Source organism: Penicillium argentinense (genome assembly GCF_028826775.1).
Source record: "Penicillium argentinense strain IBT 30761 chromosome Unknown utg000009l_segment0_segment0, whole genome shotgun sequence".
Taxonomy (NCBI): Eukaryota; Fungi; Ascomycota; class Eurotiomycetes; order Eurotiales; family Aspergillaceae; genus Penicillium; species Penicillium argentinense.
Window position 1 is genome coordinate 2,659,327 of NW_026622668.1, and position 27,561 is coordinate 2,686,887.

Below are 27,561 nucleotides of genomic sequence, written 5' to 3' on the forward strand. Positions count from 1 at the left end.
GAAAGAATCGAGCAGTGATGTTGGTCTATTTCGGTGGGTCTCTAATTTGAACTGCGTTACATGGAAGCTTGCCGGGTAACTCGAGGTGACTGTAGAGGCATTTGAAGAATGGCCTTCTTTGTGCCTGGGCCTGGCGAGCAGTGCTCGAACAAAGAGACTGGACTTGCATCGTGGCCCCAGCTTGTCACGGCGGGCACTTCAGGGGGCCAACACAGGTGGCGTCGAGCTAGGCTTCTGGCTGGACGTCGAGGAGCCGCGCGAGAGGAAGGTTAGGAGCCCGATGCGTCGTGTGCTCCGTGCTGATGACAAGGTCGCTTTGACAGAGGGGACTCCGAGCATACAACAAGCAGGATACGAGGATCGGTGTTTAGCGCAGGGGTTGGTGGCGTCGCATCGTCGAAGTACTTTGTTGCTAGTAGCTTCGGTGCGGTGTGCGAATCCCTAAAGTGATGCCCCACGGGATGGCGATGCTGGACAAGCTTTCTCTAGGACAAGTCAGAAAAATGCTACTCAAGTTGCGAGCGCGAGGATCCATCGATGCTGGAACTTCAAATGTGGACAGATGGAACATCGCGACGGTCAAAGGGCGAGGGCAAAGACTAAAAGAGACGATGCAACGCCAAGCCACGCCGTCTCCGCAATTTGGCCGCTGCGGGGCCGAAAGCCGGGGAGCACCAATCACGAGGGGAAAGAGAGATCGCAGTAGAAGAGACGGACGATGCGAAACTTATTGAGTGGAGTGAGGTTACGATTCGTATGAGGTGGAGCAGAGAATGGGCCAGAATTTCGCGGCAAAGTCTGATATTTTGCTGCGGGACTATGAATGCTTGGTTATCTGATACTAAGAGTATGGAGTATGGAACATATGTACTCTAGCTCGATGGAATCGCAATCTACTGTTTGACGGGATCAGCGGCTTCTTTGGCGTCAGACTGCGTGTTCTCTTCGTGCACCGCAGCTTCCACATGCTTTTGCTGATGCTTCGGTCCCCCAAAGACTTCCTGCATTTCCTCCAGCGAGTGTTGCGAGGTCTGACGTTTGTGTTAGTCAAAAGATTTTGCTCTGCCAAAGAAGATAGACATACCTCTTTCAAGACCAGCCACGAGTATCCGATGATAGCGTAGTTGAAAATGGCAAACATCAAAAACATGCGCCATCCGATATTCTCGATCGCGTGCGGAGTGACCTGGGACATCATAAAATTGAACAGCCATTGCGATGCGGCACCGATAGCGACACCAGCCTCCCGAGTTCGGCTAGAGAAGATTTCGCCCATATATAGCCACGGTAGAGGACCCCACGACATGTTGTAGCTAAACGCCTCTGCATAGGTCATGATAATACAGGCAATGCCGGCGGAACTGGCCCCTGTGGCGCTTGCATTGACTGGGTGTGTCGCCAAAATGCAGGCAATGATCAACATAAACGAGCCCATGGCAAAAGCGCCTGCCATAAATGGCACGCGTCGGCCAATGCGATCTAGCACGAATGTCTGGAAAATCAAGACACCACACACCTTGACTACACCGAAGAACCCCGTGACGAGCTTGGCTGAGCTGCCGGCGCCAACAGCGCTGAAGATCTGGGTGGCGTAGTATGCGAGCGAGGTATTTCCAGTGAGCTGGGCGCAGAGCTGAATCGTGATCGCAATAAAAATTCGGTAGCGGTTGGCCGGGAGGAACAGCTCGCGGATCGTCAGATTCTCTTTCACGCGGGCTTCTTCTTCAATACCAGCTAAGATCTCATCGAATTCTGCCTGCAGTTCTGGAGTCTCTTCGCCGCCGCGAATCCACTTGAGTGATTCGCGAGCCTTGTCGATTTTTCCCTTGGATGCTAGCCAACGAGCACTCTCTTTGACCGTACACATGCCGATAAGCAACAAGGTTGAGCCGAGGAGCTGCAGACCCAACGCGGTCTGCCACTGATTGGTTCCCTCTGGTTGGTCTTTAGACACGGCGTATGTAGTCCAGTATGCGATCATGACACCCAGTGCGAAAAAGAGCTGGAAGCAAGCACCCAATCTGCCTCGAAACTCCTTTGGTGACATTTCCGCCGAGTACATTGGGATCAAGACAGTCGCAGAGCCGATGCCAAATCCCGCCACCACGCGGCCTGCATAGAAGGTGCCGAGGGTTCCCGAGTTGATAACCTGCAAGATTGTACCGACGGTAAAGATGAGGGAGCTGACGATGAGACCGGTGCGGCGACCAAGGTATGAGGCGACGGGTGAGATCAGGAAGCATCCAAAAAAGGCACCACCCTGCAAGATGGAGACGGCGTTGGAGTTGACGGTGGTCTTCTGGGCTTTCGTGTAGTGGGTGTACTTGAAGTCTTCCTGGAAGGAATTCAAGGCGAGGACACCACCTATATGTGCCAAAACACAGGATAGTCAGTATATGCTATCGAGCGATGAATTCAGGGGCTTTGGTAAACGTACTGATGATGCCTGTGTCAAAGGCGAATGCAAAGGAGCCCATGCAGCTGGCCGAGACTAGGTAGATGGCCCGGAAGAGGCCGAGTTTGCGACCCATGATGCGTGTTTGTATAAAGTAGGGACTGTTCAAGGGTTTGAGGAAATGTCTTCAAAGACCTCACTCCCACTCAGCGCATCCAAAGAGCTGTTCACCTATAAAGAGCAGGTAGGGTAGCCTTGTCAACTGTCACTTCACCTCAGATCAGTGGCATGCGGAGGACAAACGGCGGGCCCCTCAGTAGATTTATGGGCGATCATCCCAGCCCATGCTGTTCGTACAGATCTCTTACATACTTACAGACCTCACACTTACCAAGGTGGTAAGCCATCCGAGGGCCACGCGAGAGCCGACCGGCTTGCAGCCGAGTACGAGGATGGGCATGCGCGCCCTTGATTGGTGGTTCAGGCAATAGCTAAGCTAGCGTGGAGCTCTGGGCAGAGGCTTGGACGACGCTGATTTGCTTGCAGGGGGATCGGGGAGCGGGCGAAAGGTGGTCTGTGACGGGCATCCCTGCGGTTGACTGCTGGATATTTGCGATAGATACCAGGCTGAGTTCTGGGATACCGCAAGATGGAGCCGATCGAGTGGAGTGGCGTGCTCAGATCCTGGCGAATGGATCATTCTTGGCGTCATGATGTGCTGGTGAGATTTGAGTTGAGACAACGGATGTTCTTTGTTGTCTTTGCGGGGAAAACCCGGGGTAGCCACTCTGTACCGCCGGGAGGACAATTGCACGTTGGGTTACCGCTAGTAACAGGCCCCCTCGATGGCCGGGGCGCCTGAGTCTGGGCCTGGAAATTATCGATCATGCAGGTGGTGTGATTAAGGCCCTGCGATGGTCGAACCTGGTATGTGCTGGGATGCGCCCTCGCTTCCATCGGCCGCAGTTGCATTGACAGCATTCCGCAATCTTCTGTTCGGCCCGCCATCGCAGTCGAGAATACCTCAGTTTCTCTCACTGTTTCATTCAGTTCGCAGGGAGTTTAGATGCGCTTCTGGAGATTTCGTCTTGCTAAATCGAAATCTTCAGCAGAGCATTCCTCGAATCGTGAGTTCGGTGTTCGGGTTAAATGCGACCGTAGAACATCCGGTTGTCCCGTGACTGGCCCGACCAGCGAGTATCAAGATGGGCGATACATCCGAGCCTCCCAATAAGTCCAAGTGATCAAGTTAATTACCTTTTGTGACCAGGTATCTCTTCAGGTTTGCTTCAGCAAAGGGTCTAGAACGACATTTAGCTCGAGTGGATCTATTGCTTCTTTAGTTAGCATGGATAACAACTACAGCATGTACTATGTGCCTAGTACATCATCCTTCACATTACTTGAGCATTCGAGGCCAAAATGGTAGTAAAGCTACTAGGAAGTAGCCGAGGTTCCTCGCAAGAATCGTCGAAATGTCGGAAATTCCAAGCCTTTGGAAAACTTCAAATCTCTCAATCGACTGTTGGGATGCTGTATTGGCAAGAAGCAAATTATTGAAGCAAAATAGTACTGTTCACCTGGAAAGTCGACGTTAATTCAAAATTACAGATACGCAGATCTATCTGGAAAATCGCCTTGTCGCCATTGTAAGTATGTTTAGTGTCTGTAAATTGTAGATAAGCTTTGCAGCGCCATCTCGCTGAACTCCAGCGGTTTCACCTGCGACGATCGCCGTCGGTCAACGCCGGCGAGAGAATCTTCTCCCGCTCTTCCACCTCGCTCGTCGTCCATGTTCCATCTTCCCTGTTTGCGAGTCAGGGTCCACGAATGCCTACTGGATTCGGCCTAGTCGGAGCCGATCGTTACCGAGTGGCTCGTCAGGGGCGTTTCGCCTCTCCGATTTCCACGGGTGTTCACGGTCTGGGACCGCCATTCGCGCTGCTTTGAATCAACTCCACCACCGCGCAACTCATGGCAAAACGGCACAAGGCGTGCATCCCCGACAAAAGAGGCGTTGTGCTGCCACACGAAACTCCGGCTGAATTTGGATGTCGCCATACAGAGCAGCCCGCCAAGGGGATCGGCTCGCCGATCACTCGACTTAGCCCTCTTGTGGTGCGCAATAGTGCAAGGCGGTTGGACCGTGCTGCCCATCGATAAGCTTTCCAGTCAAACTACTGGAGAAAGTGCGCTTCAGGGGACGCCGAAGGATGAACAGGCCTTTTACGGGACAATGCTATTGCGATTCTCATTTTCTATGTATGTTGCCGGCGGAAATGAAGGCTTAGGTCTACGATGACAAGGCCAAGAGATTTCACTCCCCAGTTCTCCGGGTTACGGTGGACATGGTGGACATGGTGTACTGTGGGGATGGAGATTCGCGAGGCGTCGCTTCAGTGGCCACCGTGGTTGGCCTATGACGAGATCATAGCCTACCACTCCGTCGGACTGCGGCAACGATCGTCAGGTTCTGCGGGAGGTGGAGGAACGTTGAGACAGACGATTCTCTTTAAGAATCGGTTTGCCTCCGGAAACTGTCATTTTGACCTTGCACGTCTTCGCAGTTTCAACTGTCGCCATTCTTTTATTTGAGCCTCCAAGTCCTTCTCTCATTAACGGGCATACCGCTGTATACTCCGCTCGATATTCTACTTCGGCTCCACTCGGTTCTCCAATATGGTTCCCTGGTGGTACACTGCTGGCAGTACGCTGCTCCTCTCGCTCGGCGCCGCGGCTTGGGACTACTCGACTTACAACTCGATCGACTTCCAGCCTCCTAAGCTTGTCGTGAACAAGACCGGCACCACTGAGCCTGGCTTTCTCTTCCTTGGCCCCCGTGGAGACGTCCGGCCTGCCGGTCAGGCTGCGTTGATCTACGATGACGAAGGCAATTTGGTGTACGAGGGCCCCGAAGAGGTCACTGCCAACTTTATGGTTCAGCAGCTTAATGGTTCTGATGTGATCACCTTCTGGGCGGGAGATATGATGGACCTGGGATACGGCTACGGAAGTGTCCACATCCTCGACAACACCTACCAGGAAATCCACACTGTCACTCTGACCGGTGACTTTGTCACTCCCGACAACTCGCCCAGGGACTCCTACATTGACTTGCACGAGAGTCACATCACCCCGCGTAACACCCTGCTGGTCACCGCGTACAACCTCACCCAGCATGATCTGACCTCCATCGGCGGTAACTCCTCCGACTGGATGCTCGACAGCCATTTCTACGAGATTGACATTGTTACCAACAAGATCCTCAACTCTTGGAGTGCCCTCGAGCAAGAAGCGGATATTCCTCTGACTACTTCTCACCAGAAGGTCGGAAAGGACGTCGGTACTCAGGATGCCCCCTATGATGCTTATCACATCAATGCCATCACCCCCACCAACAACGGCTACCTGGTCTCTCTCCGCCACATGTGGTCCGGCTACTACCTCCACAACAACGGCAGTATCATCTGGCGCGTTAGCGGCGAAGACGGCGGCGACTTCAAGCAGATTGGCAACGCCAACTTCTCGTGGCAACACGACATGCGCGTCTTCAACGAGACAGACGAGGGCCTCATTCTGAACCTGTTCAACAACGCCAACACCCCCACCGATAGCGAAACCCCCACCACCGGTGTCAGCCTGGCCATCGACCTGGCCAAGAAAACCGTGACCGGCCTCCGCTCCCTCACTGACCCGAACGACCCCATCCACTCCGTCAGCCAGGGCAGCTACCAGCTCCTGAACGAGACTGACAGCCACGTCTTCATGGACTACGGTTCCATCTCGAAGGTCAAGGAGTTCGACGGTGACGGCAACGTCGTGCTGAGCGCTCAGTTCGGCGAGGACAATTCCGTTGCTTCCTACCGTGGTTACCGCTGCCAGTGGAGCGCTGTTCCCTTCTGGAAGCCCTCTGTGAACGTTTCCCGCACTTCTACCGGTGCGACTGTGTATATGAGCTGGAACGGTGCCACGGACTATGACAACTGGGTTGTCTACTCGGCTACTTCAGAGAACTCGACCAACAACCAGCAGATCAGCACGGCTAACCGTACTGGCTTCGAGACTTCCGTTACTCTCACCAACCCGCCCACCAACTATCTTCAGGTGGCTGCTCTTGAGGGTAACAAGGTTCTTGGTACCTCTCAAGTCATCCCTTTCTAAGCGGCGTGACTCTATCCGTCCAGCTTGACCTTGCATCTCGGAATTTTGGGTGCTTTGAGTTTTCATTTCCGCTTCGATGTACATCGATTGATTTGTTTTGTCTTTACTCATGACTTTTCATGTAAATATTTTTAACAGTTTGAATTCTGTGCATATGTTATTTTCTTTGAGGTCCTTTCAAGTATGATGTCAATGGGCGTTTCGTCCAGACAGCATCTGGAACATGGCGCCTTGCCCCACACGGCAGGTCGGGAACTATAACTCCCACTGCCGAACCATCCCTGTAGTCTGTCGGAGATAAAAAAAAATTTGACACTGAGCATGGTGACTCTGAGCATGGTCGCTTGGACTTGGATTTGTGGCAGTAATTACTGGATTAATTTGATTCTTCTGATTCTATGGGATCGATCAAATGCAGGACAAGCGCAAAGTACTAGTGGTCCAGAGCCTGCATTCCAGTGACGCAAGGTACGGGAATCGGGTTGCCCCAGAAAACAAGCCACGTTTTGTTTGGTCCAAGCGCTGTACGATTAGATCCTTTGAATAATCTATTATTTATCCGCTATTGCAAGCCAGAGACCCATCAGGCCACCGTTTCATCGTCGCTAGGTTGGAGTCAATAGCTGTTAAATACTTTGAAGGTAAAAACGTGCCTTGGAAGGGTCTCTGAAGCGTGAGACTGGGAAATTTGCTATTGCGAGAAATGTGGCACATTTCAAACTATTGTCGGGCTACCGGTCAAAAGAGCCTGGCCAAGTTTTCGGAGTATTTCCCAGGCAAGCCACATGCCTTGATGAGATGAAGTCTGTGGAATACATACGATCCCATAATTAAACTTGGATCCTTAGACTAGAGCCAGTAGCACCTCACATTCTCTGAGATCTATAAACGAATCGGAATCCCGGCAATCCCTCCATCATGTTGCACGCCTGATTGAGCACAGTCTCGCAAAGTGGAAAGGTGTAACATTCTGCCGAGACTTGAACTCGGATTATTGGACCTTGATCTCTGTTCGTAACATTAAACCTGTGGCATCCCTTCATTGTACACTCTCTGGGCACTCTTTCGTGGCGGCCCCAAACCAGCCGACGAGCAGATGCTCTGAAACTGGGTTATGTGCTGCCAGGATGTCGCATACCGGGCGCAATTGATAGGGATTGCTCATTTACTCTCTGAATTATTCATTCTTTTTGAATAGCGCTTTCTATCGATAGAATCAAGGGCTCCAATTCATGTATATAAAGGCCTGTCAATCGCCGGATCTGAAATCCTTGCAAGGCGAACAAGCTCACTATTTCAAAGCCAAGAATTCAACATCATGAGATTCCCCCTGTTCGTTTCTATCCTTTCGCTCGCTACGTTGGCTTTCTCTCGTCCTACAGTCCAGGATGTCAACAACCACAATGATCCCATCCCCTACGGCGCTTTTCCATCCTCTGCCTCATCCTCCATCACCCCAGCCACAACGCCTGGAAACCCCAACTACAACAGCACCCGAATCGGTCGAGCGATAGTACTCAATCGCTGTCCCAAACCAGTTTATATCTGGTCGGTCGGCTCGATCGTTCGGCCCGAGACGACTGTTCTACCCGGAGGTCGCTTCACCGAAACCTTCCGCCGTGACCTCGAGACCGGCGGCATTGCGCTGAAAATCAGTACTGTGAAAGGTGGATTATACAAAAGTGCGCCACAGACAATTTTTGCGTATAACCTCAACGGGAATAAGGTGTGGTATGACTTGTCTGATGTGTTTGGTGACCCGTTCCGGGGACGCTCGGTCTCATTGCTGCCGTCGAGCCCGCCAATTTCGTGGAGCAATGGCATTCCGCCACATGGCAGCCAAGTGAGAGTACAGGATTCGTCGCAGGACTTGACTCTCACATTGTGTTGAGCTCACAAATGAAGGATGTTTTCGGGGAATTTGATGTATTGATAGGATGAAAAGTACCCTCAGGTACCGAATGGGACATAGTATACGATTGCCCTGCTATATTAGGAACTAGGTGATTTAGTTTTAATGAAAAGCAAATATAATACTTCGGTTATTCTACACTATTCCAATCCACTGCTTTACTCTCCGAAGTGTCCGTTTCTCCGATTTGGGCAAGGTTTGTGTATGCTGATGTCATTGCCGAAGAACCTCGGCTGCAGGTGTGAAAGTTCACGGCCGAATCAGAACATCGCTCTAGACACCGACTAGCGAAGAAATAGATCTGATTAGACATAAAGGAAATTGGAGAAATCGATCGACTGCCTGGAAATTGGATCCCTGTCTCCAACTACGAGTTCTGTACAATGCGTAGGACTGGTAGTCAGCGACCTCGGCCAGAAGACCGAATCCGCGCAACCCACTCCCCGCATTTTCCCCATTTCTCCAACTTGTACCTCCCACATTCTCCTTCCGCACGTTACACCTTCCTCTTAACCTCGGGCTCGTCCTGTCCTCTTTCCCTCCTCTTCTCTCCTTTCTAGTGTTATCTCACATCCACCACAATGGTCGCACCAGCAATCCGGGTGGCCCCCTCGGCTGCCAACCGTGCCTTGAATCTGCTGCGCACAGTGCAATACACTCACCCTCCCAACTGCCCCTGCCACTCCAATCCCAACCACCACCATCACCACAAGACCCCGTCCATGATTAACAATGCCCGTCGGCACCTGGCTACCCCCGTAGATCCCTCGCGCGAGAAGGAGTATGCATTCGAAATGGCGGCGTCGAGTATCCGCTTCGGTCCCGGCTCCACCAAGGAGGTTGGCATGGATTTTAAGAATATGGGCGCCAGGCGCGTGTGCATTGTGACCGATTCAAATGTCGCCAAGCTTGATGCTATGAAGCAGGCTGTCGAGGGTCTGAGTCGCGAGGGAATTGAATTCACCATTTTCGACAAGACCCGGATTGAACCCAAGGACAGCTCGTATGTTGCGACAGAGCCCCGTGAAAATGAGGAATGCGTGGCTAATAATCACCCAGTGTCAAGGAAGCTATCAATTTTTCCAAGCCCTATAATCCAGATGCCTTCCTGGCAGTCGGTACGTAAAAAAATCCCACCCCCCCTTCCCCCAAAAAATAAGAAAAAAACATAATAACAACCCAGATAGGTGGCGGCTCCGTCATCGACACCGCAAAGCTCATGAACCTCTACACCGTCTACCCCGAAGCAGACTTCCTCGACTTCGTCAACGCTCCGCTGGGCAAAGGCCTTCCAGTCGAGAGGAAACTCCTTCCACTAGTCGCCGTCCCAACGACAGCAGGCACAGGCTCGGAAACTACCGGCACCGCCATCTTCGACCTCGTCTCAAAAAAGGCAAAGACAGGCATCGCCCACCGCAATCTGAAACCGACACTGGGAATCTGCGATCCGATCAACACTCGCACCATGCCGTCCGCCGTCCACGCCGCATCGGGTTTAGACGTGCTCTGCCACTCTCTCGAATCTTGGACTGCGATTCCATACAACGAGCGCACACCTCGTCCTACCAACCCAATTAACCGCCCCGCTTATCAAGGTGCCAATCCCATTTCCGATATCTTCTCCCTGCAGGCCCTCCGCAGCACGGTGAAGTACCTCCCCCGCGCGGTCCGGGATCCCGATGACCACGAAGCTCAGTCACAGATGCTTCTCGCCGCGACATTGGCAGGTGTGGGCTTCGGAAACGCAGGTGTGCATCTGTGCCACGGAATGAGTTACCCCATCTCCAGCCAAAACCCCGGCTACAAGCACGCGGGTTATGAGGTCGATCACCCGATCATTCCACACGGTGTTTCGGTAGCAGTCACCGCACCGGCTGTCTTCAAATTCACCGGGGCCTCGAACCCGGACCGTCATCTTGCTGCTGCAGAGGCGTTCGGTGTCGATATCTCGAATGTCAAACGCGAGAGCGCGGGTGAGGTTTTGGGCGCTGCGATCGCGGAATTCTTGGTCAAGTTAGGTAATCAGCCGCGTGGTCTGAAGGATTTGGGATTCAAGGCTTCGGATGTGGAGGGTTTGGTTGAGGGGACGCTTCCACAGAGGCGGGTGCTTATGCTTGCGCCGAACTTGAGTGAGGAGCTTCAGGCGGAGAAGGGAGAGTTGAGGCGTCTCCTGGAGGAGTCTTTGGAATACTAGGTTGATTTTTAAAATCACTTTGGACGGAGTTTATGCTGCTACGAAGAATTCATTTTCGGAGTGATGGGTGAATGTTGTATATATATCATCAATGTTGCGAACGGAAGAATTGGATATCACCACGCTAAATTGCAACGCCTGCACTGCGCAGAACAATATGAAGTGTAAATCCTAGGTCCTGCTAGGTCTTTTGGTCATGTGAAGTATGATAATCAAATCTAAAAACGTGAATCATGAAGGGGTCATAATACGTGAAGGTTGACATGGCTGTGGATCAAGTGTCTTCTTCAACGCAACCAACAGATTCATCACCTGGTAGGAGCTTCGTACCAAGCATGCCCATCGACGAGGCCACACGGTCTAGCCATATGACGGCACGCGGGTCATTGCGATCCGATGTTTGAGATGGGCCACGGCCGAGCTCGGAGTATACACGGAATGGGAGGGTAAATGTTCTAGGACTGCCCGTAGTCGGCGGCGAAGGGGTGTCGAAACTTCCATCGCTCGGCGGCGTCTCGACCACTGTGTCTGGGGAGAGGTCCTCAACGACAGTGCAACGTAATTGATCGTCAAGACGGTCACTGAGTTGACGAAGAGTTTCCAGGATACTTTCTGACCCGCGAAGGAGGAGGGAGGGACCGGTCTCTGGGAAGACTTCGGGGACGGGACCGACGAAAGTCTCGGGTCGTCGGACAATGCCTTGTTGGCGTTGGCCGTGAGCGCTGATACAAGCTCCGAGTTCAATATTCAGTGCGCGTAATTGACAGGATGTTTCTTGGATACGCTGCATCAGGGCCTCGGTGGAGGTTTGATCCGAGCTAGCTTGGCCGGAGAGAAGATCCCGTGCCTCACTAATGTACCGTGGGCATTTTGCTATCTCCATAAAGACCTTGTCAGAGGTGACTGCGTAGGCGGACCATTCTCCTGGTTTTTGAGCATCTTCCGCCATGATCTTTAGGGAGTACCGCTGCCACTCCTCCTGGTCAAGGAAGCAGGGTTGACCCTCGTAGACAGCTGTTGCCACATGGAAGCCTCGAAAGGCAATCCAGCACGAGCGTCCAAAGCCCGATTCATGCTGTGCAGGGCCACGACTCATCATTAGTCGTTTTACCGCATCTGAATGAATCACCCAGGCCCCGGGACTCGTTTGCGCATACATTTCGAACACGCTTAACATCATGGCTGTACAAACCATATTGTCGGACATTGCCTGGCGCGGGTTGTTGAGGGCTCGGACGACTTCCTGCAATGAGAGGCCATACATGCGTCGACTTGTTCTGAGTAGACCCGGATCTTGGGTAAGATGGGCCAGATACACCGAGCTCAAGCAGCAGATGGCCGAATCCATGAAGGCATCCTGGCCGAAATTCATGACAATGAACTCGGCAAAGCCGGGCTCAGTGCCAGCACGGAAGTGGTTGTGAAAATACAGAGTGGGGAACGAGGCACTAATGAAGTCCAAAAATAGCTGCGGTTGTGCCGCCTGGAATGTTTTGCGCACCAACGACGGCGAGACGCTCTCGTCCAGCGAAATCGTCGACGAGTGTCGACGCATCAGGGCGATCGCATTCTCCCGTACCACCGCTGCGGCCCCGGCGCCATCGCCGCCGGGGGAGTCGACGGGCTCGAGGGGCTCCATGTGCGTCGACGAGGCCGTTGTACTTGGCGTGGCGGGCCCCGTGGAGGCACCCCGCCCTCGTCGTCGAGGGGCACGATGTCGACGGGCCAAACTCGGCCCTTCGTCTTGGAATCGGAATGTTCGACGATATCCGGGGCAGGTGCGGCCATATCGCTGACATTGGGTGCACTCGGGGATTGCTTCATCGCACTGGATTCCGTCGCCAAGCTGCTGTCAGCAAAGCCGTTGGAGGGCGCATCATTATAGATGAACGGACTCACTTTGATATGGCGTTCCTTGCAGAGAGCACAACCGGTACTGTGAGGGACGCCGACCATGGTCAGCGACAGAATATTCAGTCCCAACTCATGGCGCTGATGCAGACAGTCCCTCGGGGGCTCCTTAAGTATGCACTAGCTGACAGGGGTGCGCGCGCGAGAGAGGGTATGTTTGCTCGCTGTTTGAACAGTTCGGAGAAATCGACCTGCCAAGGGGGAGTTGGCCCCCACAAAGAACGTGCTGGCAATTCGAGTCCTCGCAGACGATGAACGCTGAGGGAGGGAAAATAAGAGAGAGGCTGAATGCCGGAGAAGAGCCGACAGGGCGTGGTGGAGTTGACGAGCAACTCGCGCCGCGCCGCTTGGCAAGCGGGCCATTCAGCCGTTGAGCCTCCGGAACCATCGAGGATACGGGGGTCGTATAAAAGGGGCCGTCTTCTATTTTAATCGCGAACACGAGCCGATCGGCCGTGTTTCTGCACAGAAAATAGTCGCGACGGGATCGCGGTGGGTGTTAGGGCTGCAGATCGTGATGCCAGGACGGTACCAAGTGCTAATGGTATCAATGATTGGGTAGCGCCTGATGGCAGCTGGATCTGTGCCCTGGCTGTTTCTTCACGAGTCGATCTCAGCTTCTCTGCTTACCTCAAGACTGTCTTAACTGCCAAGCATACCACATACATTAGGGTGGTATATAGCAGGTACCATGGATAATAACAGGAGTAACCACCGACATCGCACCGAACCGCCAATCACGCCGAGTGCAGCCGTGAGCAGATTACCCCGCGTTGCTCTGGCAAATAAACGGGATGTGACATTCTGTAGTTGGCGATGATTGGGTCTGGCCCTCAATCTGCCAGCAGCATCGTCGATCGAGGCCCCTGGGGGACTTTGGCAAGAAAGGCGAGGTCGGGCGCGCCTGCCGCGCACTCTTTTGATCGTGCTGCACCCTCGAGAAAAGACCGCCGTGACTATAAAGTCGGCCTCTTTCTACTTAATCTCAACAATTGACCTCTCTCACTCTCACTCCTCAAAGATGCCGCTCTTCAAAGAAGCCCCTCCCAAGGTCCTCGTGCCGGAGAAGCTGTCCCCGGATGGCCTGGCCCTGTTACGCAGCTCACTCGATGTGGAAGAGCGAAAGGGCCTCAGTCCGGAGGAATTGCTGGAGATCATCCCGACCTATGAAGCTCTGTTGGTCCGCTCTGAGACGAAAGTCACCGCGCCGGTCTTGCGGGCGGCTCGGAACCTCAAGGTCGTTGCACGTGCGGGAGTTGGCGTTGACAATGTTGGTATGTGTGCTGCACCCATTGCAGAAATACTACAGGATATCGTGCTGACCATGATTGATACCAGACGTCGAGGAAGCCACAAAGCTCGGTATCGTGGTGGTCAATTCGCCTTCAGGCAACATTGGCGCCGCCGCCGAGCACACGATCGCCTTGATGATGTCGATGGCAAGAAAGATCCCGGAGGGGTGTGCCAGTCTGAAAGAGGGCAAGTGGGAGCGAAGCAAATTCGTTGGCGTCGAAGTCAAGGGCAAGATCTTGGGGATTATCGGCCTGGGGAAGGGTAAGCTCTTCCAATTCTCAGCATCTACACCTCTCAGGGTCGACTAGGGCTAACCTGCTTGGCCTGGCACAGTCGGACTGACCGTTGCTCGGCTGGCCAAAGGCCTGGGCATGACTGTCAACGCGCTGGATCCGTATGCATCGCCCGCCGTCGCGGCGTCGGCGTCGGTCACTCTCGTCTCGTCCCTCGCGGAGCTCCTTGCGTCGGCCGACTTCCTGACCATCCATACGCCCTTGATTGCCTCCACCCGCGGTATGATAGCCGAAGCCGAACTGGCCCAGATGAAGCCCGGCGCCCGCATCCTCAATGTGGCTCGGGGCGGAACAATCGACGAAGTGGCCCTGTTGGCGGCACTGGAATCCGGTCACCTAGGAGGGGCAGCCGTGGATGTGTTCACCTCAGAGCCTCCAGTACCAGAGTCCACGGCAGCCAAGTTGATTGCCCATCCACGAGCAGTGGTCACACCGCATCTGGGGGCCTCGACGGTCGAAGCCCAGGAGAATGTGTCAGTGGATGTCTGTGAGCAAGTGCTTGAAATTCTGAAAGGCTTGTTACCCCGAAGTGCGGTCAACGCCCCCATCATTCTACCCGAGGAGTATCAGAAGCTACAGCCCTTTGTGCGCTTGGTTGAGAAGATCGGCAGTCTGTATACACAGCATTATGCGACTGCGCCTGGTGGCTCGATGACTCGAAACACCTTTGACCTCATCTATCAAGGCGAAGTTGCGAGCATCAACAACACAAAACCCCTGTTTGCCGCTCTGGTCAAAGGCCTATTGTCACCCATCAGTAGTACCGAGGGCATCAACATCAATATCGTGAATGCCGAACTGGTAGCCCGCGAGCGTGGGATCTTTATTTCGGAACAGCACTCCCGTGATCCTTCTGAACACTCCTCCTACTCATCGCTTGTGACCCTCGTGGCACGACCGCCGTCTCGCGCTTCTTCCAGAGCCCCTGCTGCAACAGACACTGGCGGTGCTCCCCAGGTACAGCACCAACGCATCATTTCGGGCACATGCTCCGGTGATCAGCCATTGATCACCCGCCTCGGCCGGTTTGAAGCCTCCTTTGAGCCGCAAGGAACACTTCTTATCTGTGAGAACTATGACTCTCCCGGCAAGATCGGTGTGGTTGGAAGCATTCTCGGGCGCGAAGGCGTGAACATCAATTTCATGACTGTGGCCCCGGTGTCTCCTAAACTCGCTGTCGGAGGCAACATTGAGGATATCAAAGCTACCAAAGACGGCCCCGCGAGTGCCGATCCTGCATCGAAAGAGGCTTTGATGATTCTGGGCGTTGATCGCGGCGTTTCTCATAGCGTTACTTCGGATTTGGTCAAGGAAGGCGGCGTTCTGAGTGCTTGTGCCGTGACTCTGTAGAGCAACGCCATGCATGGCTTGCGATTATGGCTCGATGAGATTGATATCTCCATTTCTTTTACTCAACGCTCTCGTGGACTTTCGAGTACTCCATTTCAACCGCAGCACGAGCACCAATAATGAACTCTACGATGACTACGATGACTTTAACATTAGGCATAGTAATTTACGAATCACACCACCTGCGATATCGCAGCGAACATCCATAAGGTATTGTTGTAGTCCTATCTTGTATGCGGACCGATCTTCAGGTATTCATCTGTTTCATCCGTCCAATAGCCATTGGATCTCAATTTAGCGCTTACTGCCTCAACAGCCAATAATCGGTCAAAATAATTTAGAAAGCAAACTTGTATTATGAAACGAATATGCTGACCGGACTCTGGAACGTTACATTCTAAAATCCGCGTTGTTCATGAATTATACAGGACAGACAGACTAACAACAAGGTAGAAGGTTGGGCCACAAAATGAACAAGGGGCATAAAGTAAGAACTCGGGCCACCGGACACCATGCAGTAGCCAATGCGCAGTGCTACCACTAATGCAAGACGTGAATAAAGGGAAAGGGGCATTATCATTGAAATTGTCCATTTACTAAACGAAATCCTCGAGCCCCATTACTCCCAGACGTTGGAGAAGAGGTCGTCTGCCCCGCCAAACCCGCCAGCCGGCTTGGTAGAGGTAGTGTTGGTCGTCGTAGTCGTGGAAGAGGTGATGGGAGCTGCGCTGGTCCAACCACCGAAGTCTTCGTCCGCGGCCACGGTGGGAGTGGGCTTGGGTGCGGGTGCGCCCCAGCCGCTGCCAATGTCGTTGGCGGTTAAAGTGTCCGGGACCTTCATCATAGATGCCGCGGACGGGGCGGGAGCAGGAGCAGGAGCCGGAACCGGGTCGGGAGTGCTCCAGGCATTGCCTCCCCATGGATCTATCATGCCTGCGGCGGCGGCCGTCGCAGCGGGAACCTCAGGCTTGGGAAGAGGGGTAGACCGCACAGGAGGGCTTGAAATATTGAAGGCCGAGCTCATTTCTTGTTGCGGTGAGTTCACGGTAGGCTTGGGAGGCGCGGCGGGTGCCGAAGGCGGCGGCGAGGAGAGACCGAATAGGTCGTTAGAGAGTGATGAAGACGGAGGATTGGGCTTCGGCTGGGGAGGCGGCGAGGCAAACCCGCCGAATCCGAGGTCTTGCGAGCTCGAGGAAATCGAGGTGTTCCGGGACTGAGACTTCGGCGCAGACATGGTTGGAGAGGTCAGGCTTGCGAACAGATCGCCGCTGGCGAATCCGGCAGGGGATGTGACCTTGGGAGCCGCGGGAGTCGACTTAGCGCTGCCGAAGTTTGTAAGATTGGCAAATGGAGAAGGCTTTTCGGCTGGCTTGGCAGGAGGAGGAGAGGTGGTGGATGGGAAGCTCAATCCACTAAAAGCGTCGGTCAACGCGCCCATGTTCGAGGACGAAGAGGGGGCCTGTGGAGAAGCCATATCGCCAAAGGAGTTGGTGCGCTCATGTTGAACCGGTGCCGGCTGCGGCTGCGGCTGCGGCTTCGCATAGAGAGACAAGATGGACTGCTTCAGGTCCGGGCGAGATACACCGCTTGGCGCAGCGGGGGTTGATGCGGTGCTGCTGGGCCGGCTGCCAGTAGACGGTTGAGTACTGCCAAAGAAGTCTAGGCCGAGTAGAGAATCAGCTGGTTTATGAGTTTTCTGTTGCGCAGGTTGGGCCTGTCTCGGTGGCGGTGGTGCGCGAGAAGCCGGTTCGGTCGTGTTCGGTCGAGGCGGAGCGGAAAACATCTCATCATCACCGAACAGGTCAATGGAGGCTTGCTGGCGGGCGGGTTGAGGTGGAGGTGCGACTCGTTGAGAGGCAGAGCGTTCGATCTTCGCCTTTTCCTGTACAACCGCAAGAGGCTATTCTGTCAGCGATTGTTGTTCGAGTTCGCCAAACACTGCTAGGCATCGATGCTTACCACATCATCGTCTCCCTCGTCCAGGGTAGATGGATCAGGCATGCCGCCATCCATGACCCAGCGCTTCGACTCGTACTTTGTGCGAATGAAGTTCTCAATTTTCCTGTCAGAATATCTCATCAGCAAATGATCCCAGTGGCTGTTATAAATACCATCACTCACGCATCGGACGGAACGTGGCCGGGCGCCAATTTGGCTTCCCAGTACCTGTATGACATTAGCGCATATCCAATCATCCCAATTGTTCATAACGCACCTGTTGGCCCTTGCATTGCCCCATTTAATCACACTCTGGAGTTGTTCGTCGGTCCAGGCGTCCAGATCGACCGACTTGACCCGACTAATGTGAGTACCCATGCCTCGGTGAATACCCGAGCAGCGAATGCAGATAAAGATACCCAGGTTCCAGGACGCCCATCGTGGATCTGATCGATCGAATATCAGCATACATTGTCCTAAAGTCGAGTCGTCTACCGCATGGGCGGGGGGTGTGACGCACGCTTATTTCTCTTGCAATCTGCGCAAACTTTGTTGGCCTCGAGTTTCAACAGACTCTTGATCGTCTGCGAGTTCTGCGCGGCCTGTCCAGGGGTAGGTCTCCGGGCAGACATTGGTGGCAATTCGGGGTGGTTGAGAAAGGAGATGGCAGCCCGACCATCGGGAGAACAACGGTATATCTATTAGTCAGCACAATAATGGCGGGCAGGCGGTAACTAGGCAGTTCCAAGTATATTGTTTGGCCTACGTTTCAAGTGGCAGGACCTTTTATTTTCAAATTGAGATTCTGGATTTTCTACGTTGAACCTCGACATATATAATCTGAAATATCACATATAAAATCACTCTTCCCGCAGTGCATCCGGACTGTTGTTTACCCGTAGTGTATCAATTTACCTTGCCGCTAAACGTCACACTTGGTATCACTGGGACTCGGCGCAAGGCAAACAAAGCAAAAACACATGTTGTAGGCTTCGTTTGTCTTTTTAGGCAACGAAACTCGGAAAATCAAATAAACAAACGAGTATTATTTGCAATGGAATGCCAATCACATGAATTTACAATGGCCCACTTTACCCAATCCCATAGTTACTATTCACACCCCCGAGGTACTCAAAACAGCACCCCGCAATTGATTTTCTGGAACACCTTATTTCCATTTAATAAACTACATATCCGGTTATGCCTTCGCCTTAGGATCGGCCCCAGCATCCTCGGAAAAGCGCAGGCTGATGCTGTTCACACAGTGGCGCTCATCCGTAGGTGTTGGGTACCCTTCGCCCTCGAAAACGTGCCCAAGGTGTCCCCCACAGTTGCTGCAGACGATCTCAGTCCGCTTCATTCCAAAGGTGTTATCCACATGTCTCTTGACGGCCCCAGGGATCGAGTCGAAGTACGCGGGCCAGCCACATCCGGACTTGAATTTGTGGTCGGCCTTGTACAGAGGCGCGTCGCAGCCAGCGCAGTTGTAAACGCCTTGCGACGGGTAGTGCGAGTCATATTCGCCGGTACCAGCGCGCTCAGTGCCCTTCTCGCGGAGGATGCGGAATTGCTCTTTCGCGCGTGCATGTTAGCAAGGATGTGTATGACGAGTCATCCTACAAGGTGAAGGACTAACCAGGGTTCAGGACTGCCCTCCACTGATCCTCGCTGCGCTTATCCGGGTACGACATGTTGTTCGCGTCTGTCTGCTTACTGATCGAGCCAAAGAAAGCACCCTGGAAGGGAATAGTCGGGGTTGCGCGCAGGGCTTTTCCTCGAGTGTTTACGCCAAATGCTGTGCGCGTGTGGGTCGAGTGAGTCCGAATAGGCGTGGATGTTTGACTGAGGGCAAGTTGCCTGAGAGGTGATTTCAAGATTTGGAATGTTTGAGGTCGCATAGAGAATAGAATAAGCAGTTGATGCTGCAATCAAGCGCGTGCGGGGGGCGATGCAGGCGTCGGTGGATCGGCTAAACCATTTACGTCATCATGTTATGAAACCGTCTTGGAGCAGGTTACATGCATTAAGCTAGCAGCCTCCGATGAATTACAGGCTTCTTCTGATGCTATTGGGAGACTGTCTAGAAAAGCTCTAGGAGATCGATGGCCACATTCTTTTCCAGCTGTTCATTCAAAACATCCATTCTATCGATGGTTGTTGCAATCGACGTTGATGGCTATCATATGTCGAACAAGCCAGCGAACTGGCTATTGGTGGGAAGATAAAGTAACCGAGGCCATTGATATTGGACGGAAGTTATGGAATACATGAGGATGTGGGAATCAGATGAATAACAAAATCATTGAGATACATCGTTGTGGGCCTTGTTCCGCAACCAAGAGACATTGCAAGATCTTTCCAACATGTAGGTCGAGCTGGTGAGTTTGTTTCATCCGAATAGTTGCTTTCTATGATGCATGCTTGTTTATCGCACTTGCCGAGGGCTGTTGTGACGAACGTATGCCTAACAAATGAGGACATCCAAGCCCCGGTAGTCTGCTAGCAAGTTGGGGTATCCAAGAATCAACAATCGCGAAGCGCCACGTGGTCGTCGAGTGCGAAATGATGACTGGATTTTGTGAAGTAAGTCGGTTATGAGAAGTGGTGTCTTTGTTTGTTGAAGTTGACTGAGTGATTGGATCTGCTCCAAAAGATGCTCCTTGAGTCGGGGTACCTCAACGTCGGGCAGCGCCAAGGACTATTAAGGATCCCGGTGTTATGCGAACACGCCATCCTTCACTGATGAGCATTTTGCCGACGGCGGGTCCCAATCTTGAGGTACCGTCCTGGCTGTGGCGGCCGATACCGGTGATAATTTTGTAGCCGCCATGGACATCAATGCCACCTCCTCGGATGTATTTAGTGTCGCCGAGAGAATCCCACCAAGCCGCGACCCGTTCTCGGACAATCCGCTTAGCATTTTCAACGGTAACTCCATGGAGATCCAAGTCACAGGCAGAAGATTGCCTATCAACGAGCCGATCGGACGCCGCGGCAAGCTGGTTCATGGCACGTTCACGCTGCTCTTGCCCAACCTGCCGATAATATGCCGATGCCCCGCCATACAAGTGATTTGACTTTGAACGACGTGCAGCTTGGGCGGCCTGCATATGAGCGGCTGAACTTGCAGCGAAATATGCGTTGGCTGAGGCTCGCATATCCTCATATTCGTGGTTCCTGAAAGAGCTCTCTTTGTATTGATGGGATGGCCTCGAGTAGCTATTCTCATTATCATTCTCTAAGTTCAGCGGCGCAGCTGTGAACTTGATCAGTTCGCTTACTTCGGCCTGCGTGGGCTGACGAAGCAGTACCGCTGCTAGTTCATTAGCGGGCGTTACCATGTTGCCAGTTAAGCGAAGTAACCCAACAAGTGTAGATTTGGGGATGGTTGGGTAAACAGAAAGAAGTTCGGTGACATGCTCCATCATGGCGGGATCTTTGTCGACTTCAACGATTTCGGGAAGATCAGCAAGGGCCAAGGCCTTTACTGTTGCGCGCAGAGATGCCCCCTTGGCGTGATAGGTCGATGCTATCTTCTCTCTTGTAATATCAGGAATGCACGAACAAAGAAACTCGATGTCCGCCTTCCCAGTCTCCCATTTGTTGGGAGTGGACACGCCTTCAGGTGACGATGTCGCGGAGAGAACTGCTTTCTGCTTTTTGTTGCGCTTTTGTTTGCGCCCTTTTTGACGACCAATGTCCGTGTTGTCTGCTTGAAAGCCATCAATGCCCTTAGGTACAAAGATCTGGGAATCTTCCCCAGCGGCCTGCGACTCATTGAAGAAAGTGAGGTTCAAAAGTACGTCCATGGACCTGTCAATATCGTTGTTGCTTTTCTTCAGGCATTGCAAAATTTCGAGACGGGATACACTCGGGAACATTGCAGCTAGCAACGAGACACTGTCATCGATCGTGGTGCTCGTCAACTCTAGACGCCCGTCGGCCCTGACAGTGTATGCGATATTCGGATTCGCTTCATCCTCGCCTGGACTTAACTGCGATCTCAAGCTAGTCGTAGTCGCATCTGTGGAGGTGTGCAAGGTGCCACCGCCTAGAACCGACGTTCCCGAGTCAGAAAACACTCCTCCCAAGTTGACCCCATCAATCGTATGTTCGTTTGCTGTCCCAGACGGATCAAACGGGTCATTCTCTTGGAGTTGAGCTGATTCCTTCAAGCAATCCAGAGTTGCGCGTAATGCATTGACATCCTCGGGTTTTCCGAGGGTAAAATCAGAGATAAGTGCAGCAAAAAGAGCAGAGTCCAATGGAGGACAATACTCCTGTTCGAGTTCCTGTAGGTATGTCAGATAATTGGCACAAGATTTCAAGACTCAGAGGGTCTGACACTTCTCAAAATATCATCGGCATCAGCCATGGTGAAAATTGCCGACGAGATGGGGTTTCCGGTCAGATACAAATGTCATGACTTGTTTAAATACCAAAAAACTATCAGGTGAAGAAACAACTCCAGGCGCGTTCAACGCGTCTTCAGATTTCCGAGCATGAGAGCCGCAGAAACCGCAATATGTGACTATGACACGCTGCGTAGTTGGTTCCTCATCACCTGGTTCATCCCTTTTGTTGTGTGGAGGGATATGTTTGGTTCAAGTTGCTCTTTGGTTCAAGTTGCTCTTTGACACCGATAACATGTCGATTACACAAAAGAGCGGAGGGATAACATGCGTGGGGTGGCCAGTAGTCTTTTCTGCCCCGTTAGTCTATACCGCCTGGGCGGTCAAGTTTGAGCTGTCTGAACTGGTCACATGATATGACCCCTCTTTTCCAATTGAAGAATAGTCCCCAGTCGCAGTGGATCCCCACGTGCATCCCACTGTATCCTCTCAAAGGTTCTCGCGGATTCGTATTGTCCTTCCGATCTGGAGTCATTTGCGGTATTGGCCTATGAAGCATCGCTCCAAATACCATGGAAATTCTCTTGATGGCTAGGGGCTAGGAATTGGACCGACTTTTGCCAGCTCAGAAAAAGCGTTTGTTTCTAAGCGTCTCATAGCGGGAACTTGATCCGGGCAATGAATATTGGTTGCGACTGGTTCCAAGGCCCCTGCAGAATCCAAAATGTTTTCAGTGTTATCTCACATATGCTGGTGGATGGAAAAGAAGGATTGTGGTCTTGATAAGGAGTTCAACGAGATCTACCAAGAGCTGAACCCAACAAGTATTGCCAGAATGTTGGCATGGATCGTATTGCGACTAGCCGCATCGATTACCCACTTCGAATAATTTTTCAAGGATTAGAGAATCACTAAGGCAAGGAACTTCCCGAAGCAGGCGCCAGTACATGGTGTGTCACATGCTTCTAATTGTGACACAGGCTCTGTTTGGGTGGGGGGTGTTTGGCGATTACTGGTTTCAGTCATTTTCCACGTTGGAGTCTGGGGCTTTAATGCCACTGCGTAGATCTTGCTGAACTTTTTGCCAGTTCAAATGGGCAGCCAGTGCAGCGACACGTTTTAGGGCCCTAGCGGAATGGCATGGAGAGGGGGAGGAATTGGCCATTGTACGTACTATGTCGTAATGCACTATCGCGATTATTGGTGCTAATAGGGCACCAATTGCATTGAAATGATCCCAGCCTTCAACGCGGTTTCCTCAGAAAAGCCCTGGGGATACCGGATTAGAGATCTTAGGGTTCCTTAGGTCGGTCCGATGACGATGGAGTTGTCGGAGCGCACAAATACGCGTCAGAAGCCGAATATGGAGACATGGGGCCCAACGAATATCAGGAATCCGAAAGGAAACACGGAACATCGGTGTATTTATTTTAATCGCTCCTGGTTAGAACCCAATTAATAGAGTTCCGAAGATGGGCCCATGCTGTACGAGTGCTGGTATACAGGACCGAAAACATATCCAAGGCAACCCTGTTTTCGTCATGCGTAAAAATATCCAAAACAGGTAGAGCTACAACATCGAATTTTTTTTCTATTGTGCGAAGAAAGTGATGCTCTCAGGATGACATTACCGTGTTGCGTGAGGCCAGAAGTCAGGTTGAAAACATTGTTGGGCTCGGCCCTTGGCTTTGTCCTACATAGATCCACGGCTGCCATCCGAGACCAGCCACAGGGAATCCATCCGTTCCGAAGGGCTTTGGCCACCAAACGAACTGTCCAACATTTGAAACCTAATCGTTATAGTGTACATTCGATAGCACATATTTACAAAAATACCTAGGCACACATGTTGTTGACCTAGATTTCGTGGGAGTATCCGTGAAAATATATGCCATAATTTTTCGTGACCAGAAAAAGGTACGAGCACCCAAGATGCAGTGTGCAGGAGTGCAAATTTATTGACGAATGCTTCAATCGTACTGTGGCACACTGCTATGGCAACCAATCAAGGTCTCGGTTGCGGGTACTCACCTTAAATAGGCTGCAGCGGTGACCCTGCCTAGGTAGAGGCCAAAAGGCCGAGCCGATAGGTTAGACGGGCGAGCTCAAAAATGCCACAGCCTTGGAAGTCTAGGGCCTCCGTTTGCAATACAGACAGGTACTGCACAGGAACTATGACGCGCGTCCGGTCGTAATGGCATCGACTGTGCAGCACAAATACGTCAGTTGAAGATTCAAATCCCGGCCGAGATGAGTGCTCTATAGCTACGCCGCCCACAATATCTGAGCTCGCAGATACCGGCCCTGATAAACTATAGATTTAGACCGGTATTGGAGGAGTACGGCCCTTGCTGGTTGCTTTCTGTACTCCCCTTAGCTGGAAGCATGAGACACTGCGCATTGAAGCATCACGAATACCCTGGACCAGAAGTCAAGCTCAGAATGGAATCGGGCGAAGACCCTGGGATGCATGACACAACCTACTGTCGGTAGAATGCCTATAAAATGTTATTAGTCTGTCTGATTCCCAACTTTGTTCCTATTTCTTCTCCTAATTCGACTACCTCCTTCCTCGGGTCTAATAAGTACAGATTCGACATTGCAAACTTTCCTTTGTGACCTTTTTGTTAAGGGACTGGGCTAATCAATCACAATGCGAGCTAACATCGTGTCGCCCTTGGTCTTGTTTGCCGCCGCGGTTGCAGGTACGACAATCGGCAACTGAGAGAAGTAGGAGCCTACTAAAAATTCCTCTAGGTCTTCAAATCACGGCGCCCATAGTGAACCAGAATGTCGACAACTCGAAGTCGGTGACGGTGAAGTGGCATGCTGTAGAGTCGGTGCTCCCCTTCCAGGGGTTTGCATTTGGATGTCGACAATGTGATTAATTCAAGCCATAGAACCGACCCCGAGACATTCTCCATCTATCTAGTCAACCAAAATGTCTACCCGCCCACGCAAGAGCTTGTTGCTTCGGATGTTCCTAAGGACAAGGGATCCTACACTATCAATGCTAAAAGTATGGACGGCGTTGATACCGGGTAGGGCACATCATCATTGAATGCAGAAGCTACCAGCAAAGGCTTTCTAACCACATTTGTAGACATGGTTATCAGGTCAACTTTGTCTCCGACACGGACAACCAGGCTATTCTCGCGCAGTCTGGGCAATTCAAAGTGGCCGATCACAGTGATTTCACGTCCAGCTCTGGTAAGGAAACCAGTACTGCTACTGATTCCACTTCTGCTTCTGAATCCACCTCTGTCTCTGCCTCGACTTCTATGATTTCTACCTCTATATCAGACTCGACAATTGCTACAACTTCGACTGAGTCTTTTACTTCCTTGTCGACTGCTTCCTCTACCACTCCGACCATTACTCACACCTCCACCAGTGCGTCTACCCAAACCACTTCTTCATCTACTGCTTCACCTACTACTTCTACCCATACTTCATCTTCTATGACGACCTCTACTACCAGTGCGTCAATCTCTTCCTCCTTCTCCTCCTCTTCGTCGTTAATATCTACCACTCCTACACCTACCACACACACTTCTTCATTGTCGTCACTCACGACGTCTACACCTTCTTCCCCAACTTCCCCGAGCACTATATTCACCACAACCTCCACTACGACTTCAATGACCCTATCTTCCTCTACGTCGCACAGTTCCACTAAGACGAGTTTAACCACCTCAGCAAGCTCTACTTCTCTATCTACCTCTACTTCTATTTCTACGTCATCTCCTACTATTTCTACACACACAAAAACCAGCACCAACACTTTGACTACTACCACATCCCCAACATCTGCTACCACTCATACCCATACTACACGCACCACTGGTCAGTGAATGGTGCCACTCTTGGTTCCCCATTTTTCACCTGCTCTGCGAAATCCGAGCCACTCGCCGCGTTGATAGCTCTTGACTGACGATGATTTCGCAGAAACCACCACTTCCACGTCGACGTCCATGAAGACTCACTCTTCTACTTCCACAGAGACTTCAACGTCGACCACGACTCGTCACACCAGGACTATGACTTCCACTGCAACCGAGGAGGCTACTACAACTTCGAACGCGGGTGGCATGCTCATGCCCACGAATCACGCTGGCAGTCTGCTCTTGGGTCTTGTTGCCCTCGCACTTTGATGGGTTACGGCAGTTACGCAAATATGGGGTTACACTCCACGATCGGAGAATGTTGACGTGTTCACGATATTTCTTTTAGCATGATTTTTGGATGTTGCGAAGGATGATATAGTTGATTCGGTTTTATTTTTTGTCATACTGAGCATAATCATTAATAAATTCTGCAATAATTGGCGCTGCTATTCTCCTATATAATACTACCTCCCTGTCGCATCTGTGAAAGGGGAGAGCTCGCTGGGGATAAGTCCTCAAAGTGGACTGAAGCTTAATCGCAATTTCGGACATGGGTAGTATATTTCAAGGCTTTTTGGGATGAATGGTTTATTTAATTCCTACTTTGATTTTTATGTCCGCTAATAGTTGTCGTAACTCGTTGAATGCTTCTCTACAGACTAATCAATTGGGTGCAATTGACCTCGGCACCAGTGTGCCGACCCGCTTCTCCGCAGTGAAATCATAGCGACCCCTCCTGATCAGATAAACAAATCGTGAAAGTGTTTCTTTTACAACCTCAAGATTTCAGCTCCTGGAGCACCTGCAATCGGTCATGCCTGTCTGCACGCTTCATCTTCTGGCTCTCGATGAATCTACCGACCCCCGGTTCTTCGTTCAACGACTGAAAGAAACCCCGACCAAGGTCATCGTCACCTCAAGACCTCGACATGTCGTGATCCATCCAACTGAACTGGACAACGACCCACTCGCGACCAAAAGGTGGGATCTCATGGTCCTTCTCCAAGCAACCGCCGACAATCCAGATCCGATTCCCGCCGCACTACGCAGCTCCATCACGGACGAATACAAAATAACAACAGGCATCCCGTCCAAACTCGTTTCCAGCTACCCATCTCGCAACGCAACCCTGCAAAAGCAATCCAGCAAGTATCCGTTGACAGATTCCCTCGAAAATTATCTCAAGGACGGAGGCAAGTCCACGTCGCAAAACCTCGAGGTCTCCCCTAGCCTACTCGCATTTATGGCCGAGCTCACAAAAACACACCCGGGCCCCGTAACCATGCTCAATCTGCTGCATTTTCAATACCCCAACGGCAAACAGAGCTACTACCAATATGGACAGGCATTCATCCCTGTCGCAGGCAAACGCGGCGGAAATGCCAAGCTGGTTGGCAATGTGGTGCCACTGCAATCACCGCGCAGCGATTCTCGGGGGTCGCCGGGAAGGCCGGAGCAGGACTGGTGGAATGAGATTTCCATTGTGCATTACCCCTCTATTCGACATTTTTGCGATATGCTCGCGGGCGAGGATTACCAAGCGATCAATGAAAAGTATCGCCTTTCGGTAAGACCATTTGCTCTTTCCTTCTTCCTTCGTCTCGTTTTGATCGCGTCCGAGGGCTATACTAACAGGCCAGGCACTTCGTGATACGTTCCTTTTGTGTACTACTGAGCTGGATGTTGAGGGTTTGGTATATTCGAAGCTGTGAGGCCGTACTCTTATGACTTACACGACTATTCTATGTGAATTCTATAACTGTACCAGATACCAGATCAATATTACTCATTCGAAAGCAACTACTATACTAATTTCTGTTTCTGTCTGTAAACTGGGTATCTGGAAATAAAGAATGAAGGATGTTGCAACTAATC

The 27,561-nt window shown here is 51.9% G+C and overlaps 11 protein-coding genes across 11 annotated transcripts; 6 read left to right on the plus strand and 5 right to left on the minus strand.

Moving 5' to 3' along the window:
• Positions 1 to 893: 893 nt before the first annotated feature.
• N7532_008574 (uncharacterized protein) lies at positions 894 to 2,531 on the minus strand (the record flags this gene model as incomplete). The annotated part of the gene is made up of 3 exons (XM_056621066.1): positions 894 to 1,031; positions 1,085 to 2,364; positions 2,438 to 2,531. 3 exons carry the CDS (start codon positions 2,529 to 2,531, stop codon positions 894 to 896), a joined length of 1,512 nt encoding a protein of 503 aa, XP_056471872.1.
• Positions 2,532 to 5,074: 2,543 nt separating this feature from the next.
• N7532_008575 (arylsulfotransferase family protein) lies at positions 5,075 to 6,556 on the plus strand (the record flags this gene model as incomplete). The annotated part of the gene is made up of 1 exon (XM_056621067.1): positions 5,075 to 6,556. One exon carries the CDS (start codon positions 5,075 to 5,077, stop codon positions 6,554 to 6,556), a length of 1,482 nt encoding a protein of 493 aa, XP_056471873.1.
• Positions 6,557 to 7,874: 1,318 nt separating this feature from the next.
• On the plus strand, positions 7,875 to 8,447 carry N7532_008576 (Bys1 family protein; the record flags this gene model as incomplete). The annotated part of the gene is made up of 1 exon (XM_056621068.1): positions 7,875 to 8,447. One exon carries the CDS (start codon positions 7,875 to 7,877, stop codon positions 8,445 to 8,447), a length of 573 nt encoding a protein of 190 aa, XP_056471874.1.
• Positions 8,448 to 9,049: 602 nt separating this feature from the next.
• Positions 9,050 to 10,662, plus strand: N7532_008577 (hydroxyacid-oxoacid transhydrogenase; the record flags this gene model as incomplete). The annotated part of the gene is made up of 3 exons (XM_056621069.1): positions 9,050 to 9,471; positions 9,528 to 9,586; positions 9,656 to 10,662. 3 exons carry the CDS (start codon positions 9,050 to 9,052, stop codon positions 10,660 to 10,662), a joined length of 1,488 nt encoding a protein of 495 aa, XP_056471875.1.
• Positions 10,663 to 10,936: 274 nt separating this feature from the next.
• Positions 10,937 to 12,618, minus strand: N7532_008578 (Zn(II)2Cys6 transcription factor domain-containing protein; the record flags this gene model as incomplete). Its single annotated transcript, XM_056621070.1, has 2 exons — positions 10,937 to 12,511; positions 12,562 to 12,618. The coding sequence occupies 2 exons, from the start codon at positions 12,616 to 12,618 to the stop codon at positions 10,937 to 10,939; spliced, it is 1,632 nt and encodes a 543-aa protein (XP_056471876.1).
• A 976-nt stretch (positions 12,619 to 13,594) lies between these two features.
• On the plus strand, positions 13,595 to 15,509 carry N7532_008579 (uncharacterized protein; the record flags this gene model as incomplete). Its single annotated transcript, XM_056621071.1, has 3 exons — positions 13,595 to 13,847; positions 13,912 to 14,127; positions 14,200 to 15,509. The coding sequence occupies 3 exons, from the start codon at positions 13,595 to 13,597 to the stop codon at positions 15,507 to 15,509; spliced, it is 1,779 nt and encodes a 592-aa protein (XP_056471877.1).
• A 619-nt stretch (positions 15,510 to 16,128) lies between these two features.
• Positions 16,129 to 18,079, minus strand: N7532_008580 (uncharacterized protein; the record flags this gene model as incomplete). Its single annotated transcript, XM_056621072.1, has 5 exons — positions 16,129 to 17,409; positions 17,469 to 17,571; positions 17,631 to 17,675; positions 17,725 to 17,893; positions 17,968 to 18,079. 5 exons carry the CDS (start codon positions 18,077 to 18,079, stop codon positions 16,129 to 16,131), a joined length of 1,710 nt encoding a protein of 569 aa, XP_056471878.1.
• Positions 18,080 to 18,645: 566 nt separating this feature from the next.
• N7532_008581 (peptide-methionine (R)-S-oxide reductase) lies at positions 18,646 to 19,345 on the minus strand (the record flags this gene model as incomplete). The annotated part of the gene is made up of 2 exons (XM_056621073.1): positions 18,646 to 19,019; positions 19,084 to 19,345. The coding sequence occupies 2 exons, from the start codon at positions 19,343 to 19,345 to the stop codon at positions 18,646 to 18,648; spliced, it is 636 nt and encodes a 211-aa protein (XP_056471879.1).
• Positions 19,346 to 20,122: 777 nt separating this feature from the next.
• Positions 20,123 to 21,822, minus strand: N7532_008582 (uncharacterized protein; the record flags this gene model as incomplete). The annotated part of the gene is made up of 2 exons (XM_056621074.1): positions 20,123 to 21,739; positions 21,793 to 21,822. 2 exons carry the CDS (start codon positions 21,820 to 21,822, stop codon positions 20,123 to 20,125), a joined length of 1,647 nt encoding a protein of 548 aa, XP_056471880.1.
• Positions 21,823 to 24,452: 2,630 nt separating this feature from the next.
• On the plus strand, positions 24,453 to 25,478 carry N7532_008583 (GPI anchored serine-threonine rich family protein; the record flags this gene model as incomplete). Its single annotated transcript, XM_056621075.1, has 5 exons — positions 24,453 to 24,504; positions 24,557 to 24,656; positions 24,700 to 24,840; positions 24,903 to 25,009; positions 25,132 to 25,478. 5 exons carry the CDS (start codon positions 24,453 to 24,455, stop codon positions 25,476 to 25,478), a joined length of 747 nt encoding a protein of 248 aa, XP_056471881.1.
• A 1,022-nt stretch (positions 25,479 to 26,500) lies between these two features.
• Positions 26,501 to 27,398, plus strand: N7532_008584 (uncharacterized protein; the record flags this gene model as incomplete). Its single annotated transcript, XM_056621076.1, has 2 exons — positions 26,501 to 27,253; positions 27,327 to 27,398. 2 exons carry the CDS (start codon positions 26,501 to 26,503, stop codon positions 27,396 to 27,398), a joined length of 825 nt encoding a protein of 274 aa, XP_056471882.1.
• Between the last annotated feature and the right edge of the window lie 163 nt (positions 27,399 to 27,561).